The sequence below is a fragment of the Desmodus rotundus genome, chromosome 6 (assembly GCF_022682495.2).
Source record: "Desmodus rotundus isolate HL8 chromosome 6, HLdesRot8A.1, whole genome shotgun sequence".
NCBI classification, from domain to species: domain Eukaryota; kingdom Metazoa; phylum Chordata; class Mammalia; order Chiroptera; family Phyllostomidae; genus Desmodus; species Desmodus rotundus.
Genome location: NC_071392.1, coordinates 110125624 through 110138007, shown reverse-complemented (window position 1 = coordinate 110138007; position 12384 = coordinate 110125624). Strand labels below are relative to the sequence as shown.

Here is a 12384-nt window from a genome sequence, read left to right as displayed (position 1 = left end):
GGACTCAGTCCGATTTAGGATAGTCCTGAGACCACCAAGCTCATTATAACTTGGCATTTTATATTTGCAGAGGAGAGTCTAATAATTTATTAATCCTTTTGTGACCTGCAGCTCCAGATTGAGCTTGTGAATAAAACAACAGGCCAGAGCTTCAGCTAGCCTAGACTCCCTTTTCCTTTATCACATAAATTGGTAAGAAAAACGCTGAACCCTCCTCCCACCAATAAATAAATGAACAAAGCATATGAATAAATAACGGGTATAAGTAAAAAAAAATTGTCAGGAAAGAAGCACAGAGAAAGATGTTCAATGTTCCCCCTAATCAGAGAAGCGAGAAGTAAAGTAACAAGAACCCTTCTAATTTAGCAAGAAGTAAAATCGGTGATAGCCAAAATTGGCAAGGTTGTGGCAAAACCAGTATTAATTCTGCACTGCCAAAGGAAAGGTATTATAACCTTTCTGGAAGGCAATTTGACAAGCATAAAGTAATGTTCATATCCTTGACCCAGAAATCCCACTTCTGGGATTTATAAAGAAATATGCAACAAGAAGGAAAAGGTCACGTGCACAGAACCATCCGCTGCAGCTGTTTATCAGAGTGAAAGGCTAGAAGCAACCTGAACTTCCCACAGGGGAATGGATACTTGGTAGCAGCTATTAAAACATTAATTATGAAAACTCTATAGCAACATGGAGAGTGCCTTATTATATAACTACAGGCAAAAAGGGCATAATGCATTTAAACTGAGGCTGCGGCCATATAAAAATAGGTTTGCAAAAAAAAAAAAAAAAGAATGGAAAACGGAAGGAAAAAAAAAAACAAGAAACAAGAAACAAAACACTACCACCAAAAAGGGGGGAGGGGAGAAGGGAAGAGCATTCAAAGAGGGGGAAGCCTGTTTTAGCACGGTGGGGTTATGATGGACTTTTCTTGTTTCCCAGCCTTCTATAATGGTGTTTCATTGTTTTTACCCTAATCTGCTTCAAAAGGAAAAAAATGGCTAGCCCAAAATAAATGATAGTTACCTTCCTCATCAAAATCTGAGACATTTCCCTCGGCCACATCCTTTTCCTTGAGGTAGTTTAGCAGAAACTGTTCGATGTCTTCGGCTGTGGTGGTGTGCTCAGGTCCTTTTTGAAGAGCTGCCGGTCTTCCACACAAGTGACTTCCCTCCTCCCCTACACTTTGCTCTTGGAGTTGCCCAAGATCACTTGTGTCCGCGAACCAATGGGCTGTAAACAAAGTGTTACAATGATCACCTCGGTCAATCGACAACAGGCATTAATACTTTACAAGTAGCGTAAGCTTTCTGCCATGGCCCAGGCCCTACCTGTTTCTCTAACCTCATCTTCTAACCCCTCCCAGTTGCCATACCATCCTCCAGTTTCTCCCAAGTGCCAGGTGTTTTCCTGCCTCAGAACTTTTGAATATGCTGTTCTCAGTGTCTGGAATACTTCCCCCTCCATGTCACATCTGACTAATTCCAACTCACTTTCCATGTCCCAACACCGATGTCACTTGCTCACTAAAGCCACCCCTTGCCTCTTCCCCACCCAACTCAGGTCCCTAACATGCTGGCTTCTACAGCACCACGCTCTCTGCCCTCACACCGGCTCATCGTGATGTGTAATTATATTGAGTGTGTGTGTGCTGTTTAGACCCCATGCCCCACTGATCACCCCTGGAAACCCAACATGGCCAGCACAGAACGGGCACTCAAAAGCACATGCTGAATAAATACACGGGATTGGAGATCCCATAGAAACGACAAAATTCTGAGTACAGGATACGCCGCCCACGAGCAGAAGACAGGCTCTACGGAACCTTGGGGATGAACACAGTCTAGTGTCTGTATTTCTGGTATAAAATGCTTCAGAAGGCTGCCATTTTCTCTCCAAAGCTCTTCCTTCTGCAGGGACACCTCATTACTTCTGATGTGTCACCACAGAATAAGCCTTAAACATCACTGAACCAGAGGGTCTCAGACTGTGCCTTGAGGAGCTCTAGAGTTCTGCATAATTATCTTAGGGTCACAACAGGGAGGCCAAAAGATAGCAGGCTGAAGAGGGTGGGTCTGGGGTGTCTAGCCCTTCTTTAACTGGGGCAGCTCTAATTTCAACAATTTTTGTGCACTGGGTTCCCCGCTAGGGTTTCATTTCAACAAGGCTCTTAGACGTGAAAGAACAAGAAAACTCCCCAGCCGGAATTTTTGCTTTCCTCTTGCAGACAGCCAAGAGAAAGCCTCCCATAACTTTTAGCACCTGCTCATCTCCTCTCCATCAAGGAGCATCTGCACCGAGCCAGAGCAACAGCTGGTGGGGATGCCCGGTCAGGCAAGCGGGAGGGGCAGGGAGCAAAGGCCGGAGAGGAGAGCCTTTGCTGCAGTATCTGGAGCATCCTATATGTAGGGGTCACTTCTCCAATGCCTCGTCCCCAGATGTAAATCAGGCCCATGATGCGCTCTAAAACACTGCGTGCCCAACGAGTTAAAGTTAGGACTCAATATTCACGCTGCTGAAAGTAGACAGGCTACAAAGTTAATTTTCTAGATTTAAGGCTAATGACAGACCTTAAAGAGTCTTTGCTCACAAACGGCTTTTTTGAACATATGAGATGAAGCTCCACCTGACTCTTAGTGCAAATTAAACTCTAATAAGGTGCTATTTTTCTCCTATTAGATTAGCAAAGATCAAAAAGCTGGGTAATACACAGCGTGGGTGAGGGCGTGGCAAAATTGGCACTCTGACATAGCTGATGGGACTTTAAATTGGCATGAACTCTCTGGACAGCAATTTGACACTGTATCCAAAATTTAAATGTAATGCTCTTCAAGCCAGCATTTGCCTACTGACACACTTAGCCATGTTCGAAATAGCCTGCAAAGACATTCACTGCAACATTCTTTGTGTGTGGTGGCAAAAGACTGGAAACCACCAAAATGTACACCAAAAAAGGACTGCTTAAATAAATTATGGTGCAGCCACACAACAGATCATGAAACCATCAAAACGATGTGGCAGCCCCGCACGTGCAGACCGCTGAGGTATGTGACGAGGATGCTTTCTTCCAAAGCTACCTCACTGTTCTGTTGTTATGAGTAATCAGCCAACCAGCAGTTGGTGCTTAGAAGTAATTTAACTGATGACAGCTCTTGCCCTCACTGTGGTACCTGAAGAGTTTTAGTTGATGCTTATGAAAATACTGTGTTTATTGTAACTCCATTTCCTCAAACGTGTCCTGGATTCTTTTGACACCTTTTGGAAGTTCCCTGAGACCATGCTTCCAGTCCCATCTTACAGGAATCACCATCAGTCAGACAGCCAGGTAACAAACCGGGAATGCTGGCAGCCGGGCCACTTTGACCTCCGCGTGAGTGACCAGTTCCACCTCAGCACTGGTAACCATTCAGAACACAGGTGTGTTCTGGGTCACCTCAGAACTTTCAGAAACACTGTCCCCAATAGTGCTGCTTTTCCTAGGGTGCCCTCAAGTTAGCCTTCCCTACCCTGATTTTCCTCTGCCATGGAGACTCCCTCCTCCTCCATTTCAATTAAAAAAATGCGCTACACAGGATTTCTCCCTGAGAGATGACCAAAGCCATCAGCAATCCAAGGCAATTCAATTTCCAAGGCCCAAATTGAGATCGCTCCAGAGAGGATACATTTAATAGGCCTTTTCTTAATATATTTTTTTAGATCTCAAATTAACGTGTAGTAGAGTTCCCCAAAGTACTAAATGTAGAAGTCTGGAGTGTACTTGGACCATGGAAGTCAGCCACAGTCCCAAATGTATAAGCAGTTAGCCAGTCTTAGTAGTGTCCCCAGGAGGACGGGACCAGGTTCTTGGTCACTGCTGACCGCCCAGGGACTGGTCCAGCACACAGGCTTCCAGGTGGATGCAAAGTAAAATCGGAACAATACCTCCCTCGGTCTGCAGGCCCTGAAGGATTTGTCTTTGTCCACCTTTCTATCAGTCTCCCCAAAATGACCCATCTTCCATTCTCCACAGACTCCAAGCCCTTTCTTCCCTCCAGGTCATCGCACCTGCTGTTCCCTTTGCCTGACTGATCTCAAAAACCATAAGAAGGATGTTGACAGCCTTCAGGTGCCAGCTCTAGTGTCGCTTCCTCGGGGAGGCCCTCCTTGACCACATGCTTTTGCCGAAAGAGCATACATCTACTCAAAGAAGCCTGTCCCTGTTACTCTCTCGTATCAAGTTGTCTATTTTCTCCAGTGCTTGTAAGATTCTGAAATGAACTTCGTGATCTGTTCACTAGTTAATCATCTCTCTTGAAGCAGCAGGAAAGCTCCATGAGCTTATTCGGTCTTGTTCACGGCTGTATCCTGATAACTTAGCACGGTGCCTGACATATGGCAGGCACTCCTCATTGAATGAATGAGTACAAGAACAATTTATACTGCACGTGAGTGTTCATGAACGAACGAACGGACATTGGAAATGGTGTTGGCTACAGGCCAGAGGACGACCCCCGTTCCAGCTGCCTTGCGGGAGCAACTTTCCCACTCACTCTTGTCCTTCTCAGGTGTTAGGATGAGGTAGGTCAGTGACCTTTCCCCCTACTGTGCAGGCTACTCGCAGGACTGAAATAGGTACTGGAGCTGTGCTCTTTGGATAAAAGACTCAGGTATACAGCTCATTATTTTTTTCATTCAAAGACTAGCTAGTTGAGGGATTTTCTTTTCATACAGTCAGTCCAAAAACTGCCATTTTAGCAGCGGCTAACACCTTTGACAGACACCCAACAGGATCAAAGGGAAGAAGAGAATCTCAAACTACCTCATACAATTAAATGGTCAAAAGAAAGTTCCTAGAACTGCTCTGTTCAATATGGCAGGCACTAACCACATGTGACTCTTTAAATTAAAATGCAGGGTTCAGTTCCTCAGCGGCACTAGCCGCACAGAGCTACTGGTTATTGTAGTGGACTGAACGGACACAGCACAATTCCGTCGTTGCGAAAAGGTCCTATTGGACAGTACTGGACTGTCTGCAGACCGAATAATTCATGTTACTTCTGTTCTCCATCAGCACAGAAGCTGCTAATTCTGAAGTATCATCAGGAGCAGCTTGGTATAGTAAAAAGAGAAAAAATCATAAATCCTGACTTTTCTCCTTATTTAACTGTGTGACCCTGGCTAAGCAGGCTATCACTGAGCCTTAGCTCTTCTTGTCTGTAAAACAAAAATAATATTTACATGTAGTCTGTAGGCTTGATGTCCCTGGCACAGAGCAGCAGCTCAATAGATGGTGGAAATGATTGAAGCGTACCTATATGCAGGGGCGGGCAAAAGCAGGTTCACAGTTGTGAGTACCCAATGCGGGATGGATCGATGAGGGCCGGCGGCACGGCCACCGCACTCACCAGACCTCTCACCCCAATGGACTTCTTCTGGGGTGTTGTCAAAGATAAAATCTTTTCATGAAAACCACGTACCGTGGATGATATGATTCCCGCATAAGGGAAGCATGTCAAGAGCTGGACGTGTGCTTGAGTACACAGCTAGCAGACTACAAGACTGTGCGAGTAACGAAGGCGGGCAATCCGAGTGCCTGCAAGATTGTACTTCAGTGCACTGTGTGCCATTCTTTTGAGTTAATAAAGCTATTGTAATGCTCAGAACCTGCCTGTCTGTTTCAACATGAACAACTGTAAGCCTACGTTTGCCCACCCCTGTGTGTGTGTGTGTGTACAAGCAATGGAACTCTACCATAACATGTGGGGCTGGATAAATTCAAATATTCAAATAATGTCCTCCAAAGCATAACCACAAAGAAAAAAATAAGGTGAGGCAAACACGGATACCAGTTCTTCCCCGAAACAGCATTAAAAAGGGCTCTCAGTGTACCTAATGCTGCCAGCAGGGCGTGCAGAACACTGACAAAGGAAGTAGCTCTCTTATCATAAAATTGATCAAGGGCAGCCAAGACATCTTGAACCACATCTGCCACCAAAGGAAGCAGGCTAGCATCAGAGTTCCGCAGCATGACTTCTAAGACCTTTGGGGTATGCGGGTGCAGAGACAGATGACGCAGATTTAAAGAGATCCCATTTACCAAATAGTCTGAATTTTGATTGATCAGGTGCTGCAGGGAGTCATAGCCACAAGCATGGCAAATGTCCATCATGGCACTGGTAGCTGCCTGGCTAATGAGCAGGGTTTGGTCTCCGGCCTTCTCCAGAACTGGATAGAGGGCCGACATCAAGAGCAATTGGAAATCTGTTCCTAGTGCATATGCAAAGTGGCCAATCCCTTCCAACTGGATGCATATTTGCCAGATGTTGCTGTTCATGGAGCAAATCGTGGGACTTGGCTTTGAGAAGGCTGGAAAAGATGTAGCTTGGCAGGAGTGCGCACCAGATGTGATGGCCTGGAGGCCTGACTGCTTCACCGTTAGCTCCTCTTCCATTTCTTCGGCTTCGATACAAGTGACCAAATACCAGTTTTCCTGGCTTGTGTATTCTTCAAGTAGTGATGTCACGACCTCTCTCAGTTCCTCTGGGCTTTTTTTAACATGATTTTCATGAAGATTTTCCACTTCCAGCCCAGCAGCCCCTGCAACCAGTTCATTAAGGATCATGGCAGCCTGCTTTCGGTAAACCACAGATCCGTGGTAGAGGTCCATAAAGTGATCGACAAGCAAATAGAGGTTCCCATAAAAACCAAGAAGCTGGCAGACCTGCCGCAAGAGCAGGAAAACCCTCTCATCAGTGAAGAAGCGGAAATATCTCCTCTGGATCTGACTCGATGGCTGTACAGCTGAGCTCTTTGGAGAAGCACTCAGATGATCAGAGTGCCAACACCGCTCTTCAACAATTTTGACATCAGCCACGTCCAATTCTAGAACTTGGATAAGGGCTTTGGAAAGGCGCTGGAGATGGGCCACAGAGTTGAGGACAAAGTTCACTTTGGGGCCCAAGAGTTTCAGGTAACCGAGTAACAAGGAAAGAGTAGAGAATTTGCCCTGATCATCTTGGGAGTTCATTAGGCGGGGAAGAGAGGTGGCAAGGGAATGTAGGTTTTCTGACAAGATGTCAGCAAAGGCTCTGCTGCCCACCACTACCTCCTGATCTGCAAAATGTCTCAGAACTTTATTGCACTGGGCTTGGACGTCAGGACTCTCGTCATTTAGTAGACCCACCAGAGCCTTCAGAAGGGGACCAGCCGATTCGACCAATGACTGACTGCACTTCAGAAGAAGGGCCTCAACAAGTTCTATCAGCTCCAGCCTCACCTTCCAGTGTGGGTGAACCGAACCCCACTCAGTTACCTTTTTAATAAGGATAGTCAACTTGTCCCCAGTGTTTTTTACCCAATCAGCTTCCCTGTGAACCATCAGCTCTGCTACTCTGTGCTCCACTGCAGGCTTTGCCTGAACCTTTGCGATTCTTCTGAGCTGCTCATCGGCCATGACAAAGCCCACTGTCTTGTAAAAGATCTTTAGGGAAAATACGACAATGCTGTGCCCTTGTTTAAAGTCTCCTGTGATGATCCTGGTCAGTGCAGTTGAGATTCCAGGTAAAAAAGACGCAAACAAGTCCCCCAGCTGCTCTTGCTCAAGCTTGTCCAAGGACCTCGGGTGGTCGTCACAGTCGCACTGAAGGAGTAGGACCTGTAAACATTTTAAGGCAGCGATTTTAATTTGCTTTGATTTCTCCTGCTCTGCTAGGCCTAACAGTAAAGACACTGCAAACCCTAAACGAGGCAGAACGGAGGGCTCGTAGAAAGTCAGAACGACGTCCCCATACGCAGAGTGCATTAATGTGCTGAGGCCCTGGATCACAGCCAGTTTCAGCTCCTCCGACACAGTGGCGGGCTTCTGGGAGTTGGGGGAATACAGACAACTGGAGAGCTCTGAGAAGAGTTCCTGGAGAAGCTCCTGTTCCTTCACACATGTCGAGGCGAGGACAAAGGTGAGGCACTCCACCACACTCTGGATCAAGCGCTCCCTTTTGGGACCCGGGGTCTTCAGGGTAAACCGCAAGGGGAAGAGGACGTACTGCTGAAGTTCCTGAAGGGCAGAGTCACTCACGGTCTGTAACTGTGCCCGCAGCTCCTCCACATTCTCCACTGTCTGCGTCTTTGTGAGCTGAACGCAGACGGGACGTAAGACGCCGAAGGCCTCTTCCGGGGTATCAAAAACTGCCATTGTGCACAAGCCTTCCTCTCACTGAGCAAACATCCTGCAGGCTGGAGGAAGGAAACTTTTCAGTAAAGAAGGTCAAGCTCAAAGCAAACACAGAGTGAACTTGCATTCATTCATTCAACAGACAAGTCGTGGGGGCCTGTGTGTCAGCTGCTGCACAAGGCACTAGGGGAGCAATGGAACTGAAGAGGTGGTCCCTATTCTTAGGGAGCCCCCAGTGTAGTGAGCGAAGCAGATGGACAGTCTAGTAAGTAACAGGATGGACCTATGCTATGGTCCTTAAGTAAGTGTGGAAGACCCATGTGTCATAACCCTGGATTTGTTTCACAGGAAGATGCTGAGCCAAGAGTTGAGGGGGAAATGAATAGGAATCTGTGGGCTAGTCTAAGGAGTTAGGATTTTAACCTGTTGTCATAATGGAGAGCCAGTGAAGGTTTTGTTTTCTGTTTTAAACTTGAGGCATAGCATACATAAAGTAAAATGTACTAGTCTTACTGTACAGCTCAGTGATTTTTGTGTATATAGAGACCCATGTAACCACTGCTCAAAACAAGATATAGACTATTTCCAGCACCCTGGAAAGCTCCCTTGCGCCCTCCTGCAATGTACTCCTATTTTCCCTGCACAGAGGTAGCTGCTATTCTGACTGCTATTGCGATGGGTTAGTTCTGACTGTTCTTGTCATGGAGAGGTTTTAAGCAGGGGGTGATATGCTCAACTTCGTGCACTGAAAAGATCCCCTGGCAGCCAGTAATACGGGAGAAGATTAGAACTAGGTGAGGCTAAAAGCAGAAAGAAAATGAAAAAGAGTGGCTAGAGAAGTGGAAAAACCAGGAGCACACACCATCACGGAAATCACGGGAGAGGGAGATTCAAGCGAGATGGAAAGATGGCAGGCAGGCAGGCAGGCAGGCAGGCAATGAAAGGAGATAAGTTTAAGGGTAAGCAAAGGAGCTGAGCAACTTGAATACAAGAGTCTCTTTCCTCTGTGAGGAGAAATTCCAAGTCGTGGGCTGACAGTGAACAAGGAGGGTAAACAGAGAGCTTGAGGAGAAAAATAAAAGTCTCAAATATTCCCTTTGGGGCAGCAGAGCATGCTGGGAAGACACAGAAGTGTGGCCCAAGGGTACTGAGGCTGAAGCTGCAGACCAGAAATGTGTACGACTGTAAAACGCTGGCATTGGACAGAGGCCCGGAGAGACGCCACCATCTAGGCTGGCTCTCACTTTCACTCGATCTTTCTATTTTTTTGGCTCTACTTGCTGGCTGTTTCTGAACAGATGACGACAATGAAGTGTCTCTGCTGCCTCTCCCCACCCCCAATCCAATGAACTGCATTGAGCCCCAATAACTAGGGCTGGCAGGCAGGTGATGCTCAGTGGGTGTGGGCAAGACCTGCTCTGCCCCGAGAGCTGGTCCTGAAGGGTCCCCCCTTGTCCCCGCCCCCAACCGAGGAGAAGGCTCCAAGGCAACAGTCAGGCTTTAACACCTGGAGACAGTCTGGTCCACAGGGCTCCACAGACCCGTGAGGAAGGGCGATGCTGGTCTCTGTGAGGCTTCTTGGGAGGGTATCTCCTGGTCTCTGTGACCCCCAAGAAACCAGGAGAGGGAAGAAGCTCAAATCTTCACTATTCAGGGCTAGGAAAACGCCAGGTGTGGACGCCAGAAAGCTTGGCCGGGGCCTACTGACATCTCAGCAGCACTGGCTCACACACTGACGGCCCAGATGCTGCTGTGCCCTCCTCTGCCTGAGGTGGAACAGCAGAAGAAAAGCACGACTACTCACTGGGATCTAGCAGTCAGGGGCAGGAGAAGCAAATACGATCACCCTGGAGATGGTGAATCTTAGATGAACAGAACCACTAAAGGAAACAGACAAAAACTTTAACAATAGTAAGACTAAAAAGGAAGTTCAATTACAAGACAAAAGACATTTCTCAGAGTTTTCAAAACATGATTTTCCACCCCCCCCCCAAAAAAAGCTCAATTGGTGGGGGAAACAAGAAAAGAGGGTTAATCGCTGAGATCCAATTAGCGGCCTGGAAGACCAAGCAGAGCTGTCTGAAAACTCTGAGCGGAAACACAAAGGGAAGAAAACCGTGAGACCTAGAGGACTGATCTGGGAGAACCACCGTGTCACCAGCTGGGAATTCTGGAAGAGGAAAAGGGACAGATGGAGGAGCTAAGACAAATAAATAACTGAAACATTTCCCTGGGCTGCAAAAAAAGGAGTTGTCTGGATGCTAAAAAGACTGAAGGATACACATGCAGTCACATTCTGGAAAAATTCCTATACACTAAAATATCGAGAAAAATCATATACACTTTCAGGAAGAAACAGCAAATAACTTACTCTGGCTTTGAATATCTCATTTACAACAACGTGTACCACAAGATAGTACAAGTACTGACTGCAAAGAAAGGCTTGTGCCCACCCCCCAAGCCCCATAAATAGCCAAAATGTTCACTGGTGAGAGTAAAAGAACAATATGCAAGGATTAAGGGAGGTGTCACCTGCATGCCTGACCAGAGGAAGATCCCTGAAAAAGAACTTCATTCCAACAACTGAAACAGAGACCTAAAATGGGAAGATGAATAAAAAGGGGACACTGCTCAGAAACCTTTTCTTTTAGCATGAGAAACTTTCTCCGGATAAAATGTTTAAGTGGGAGCTCAGTCTTAACATAGGTAAGATCAGAGGTCTAGCTAAAGCGGGGTGAAGGCAATGGGCTGGGGCTCTGCATCCCTCTCATTCATCTCAGGGCACAGCCTCAGGTGCCCTGAACTGTGTCCTCAGGTCCTGCGACAAAAACTGTAATAGAACTAATGAAGTGGGGACACACAGTATGTCCAAAAACAAACTTGTCTGCTCTTTCTCCTGTGTTCTCTTTATGATCGGTGGTCCTCACCTAAGCTAGAAACCTTAGGCTCTCTGCTTTCTTAATCCCACCATTCTCTTAAGTTTCATCAATTTTGCCCCTTCAACGTCTTTCCAATCTGTTGATGATCATCTACTTAATGTCGGACCAACTACAGCACTTTCCTCTCTGGCTCCCTGCCCTGTGCGCCTGCTCTTTTTGAACCCACATGGCATGTAAGTAATTAATTCCAAACAAAAATCTGATACTTTCCTCCATGCTTACAATTCTTCAACTGCTCTCCGTAGCCTGCCTAAAGTAAAAACTCCTTTTTGCTATGGCATACAGGCCCCTGCCTGTCTCCAACTTCATCTATAATGCTTCATCGCTTGAACTGGAAACTGTATCCATGTAAAATTAAAAAACTTGCAATTTCCCAAACAGCTGATGCTATTTCACATACGCCTCCTTTGTCCTACCACTGTAACACACTGCTGCTCTAATATTTAGCATGCTGGGTTATTCTGTATACGTCTGTCTCACCTACTTTAGACTAGGCAAGCCTATACCTACAGCCTCAAGGGGCACCCGGCACCTGACAAGCACTCAACAACAACTGTACATATTCTGCTTCCAAGCAGGATATAGCAAGGTGCGGCAGGCCAATGCTCCTGCTGGCAACTAGAAAATACCCAGATAAACGACAAAAGTCTTTTCTTAAATCATCAAATAGTTTTGGGAGCAACACGATGTACTAATACTCTAGTGAGGGTGAATGTTCAGAGTGAGTCAACAATCAGAGGCGATGTATTTTCCCCCTTGGTGCATCTGCTGATCCTGGACACAAGCTTAGGATGGTGGTGTGGCCCAGATCGAGGGCTGCCACTGAATGAAGAGAAATTAAAATGCTTTTCATATGGTCATGTGGGGTGAAGGGGGGGGAACAAAACTGCCATCTTCAGGGATCTCAAACTACATGACTTCTGGGAGAAGGCTGGGGGAGAAATGACTGAGAAATGTACAAACAAATAAAAGAGATCAACCCACAGATTCAAGTTGACAGTACAATGAGAAATAAAGACACAGCCACCTCTCAGTCAAAATGCTGAAAACCAAAACTAAAGAGAAAAGTCCTAATTGTTTCTGTAATGGAGCAATAAGATTGACAGACAGCTTCTCAACAGAAAGGATCAAATCCGGATGACAACAGGATGACGTCTTACAAGTGCTGAAAGAAAATAACTACCAACCTTGAATTTTACATCCTACAAAAACACTGTTCAAAACTGATGGCAAAATACAGATGTTTTAGGCAAAAACTGAGTGAATCATCGCTATCAGGTCTGCACTAAAGGAAAA

General features: G+C 46.3%; 1 protein-coding gene across 2 annotated transcripts in view; it reads right to left on the bottom strand.

The window, feature by feature from the left end:
- TTI1 (TELO2 interacting protein 1) overlaps positions 1 to 12384 on the bottom strand; it is a 48249-nt gene that overhangs the window by 21981 nt on the left and 13884 nt on the right. Inside the window, exons 1-3 of one of the 2 annotated variants that reach the window (XM_045194509.2) lie at positions 9954 to 10031; positions 5869 to 8211; positions 1027 to 1233 (exon numbers count right to left, since the gene is read on the bottom strand). In XM_045194509.2, coding sequence (XP_045050444.2) covers positions 1027 to 1233; positions 5869 to 8170 — 2509 coding nt within the window. In that variant the 5' untranslated portion in view covers positions 8171 to 8211; positions 9954 to 10031. Of the gene's footprint in view, positions 1 to 1026; positions 1234 to 5868; positions 8212 to 9953; positions 10032 to 12384 lie in introns of those variants that run through there. The other variant, XM_024559436.3, reaches the window with a different exon arrangement.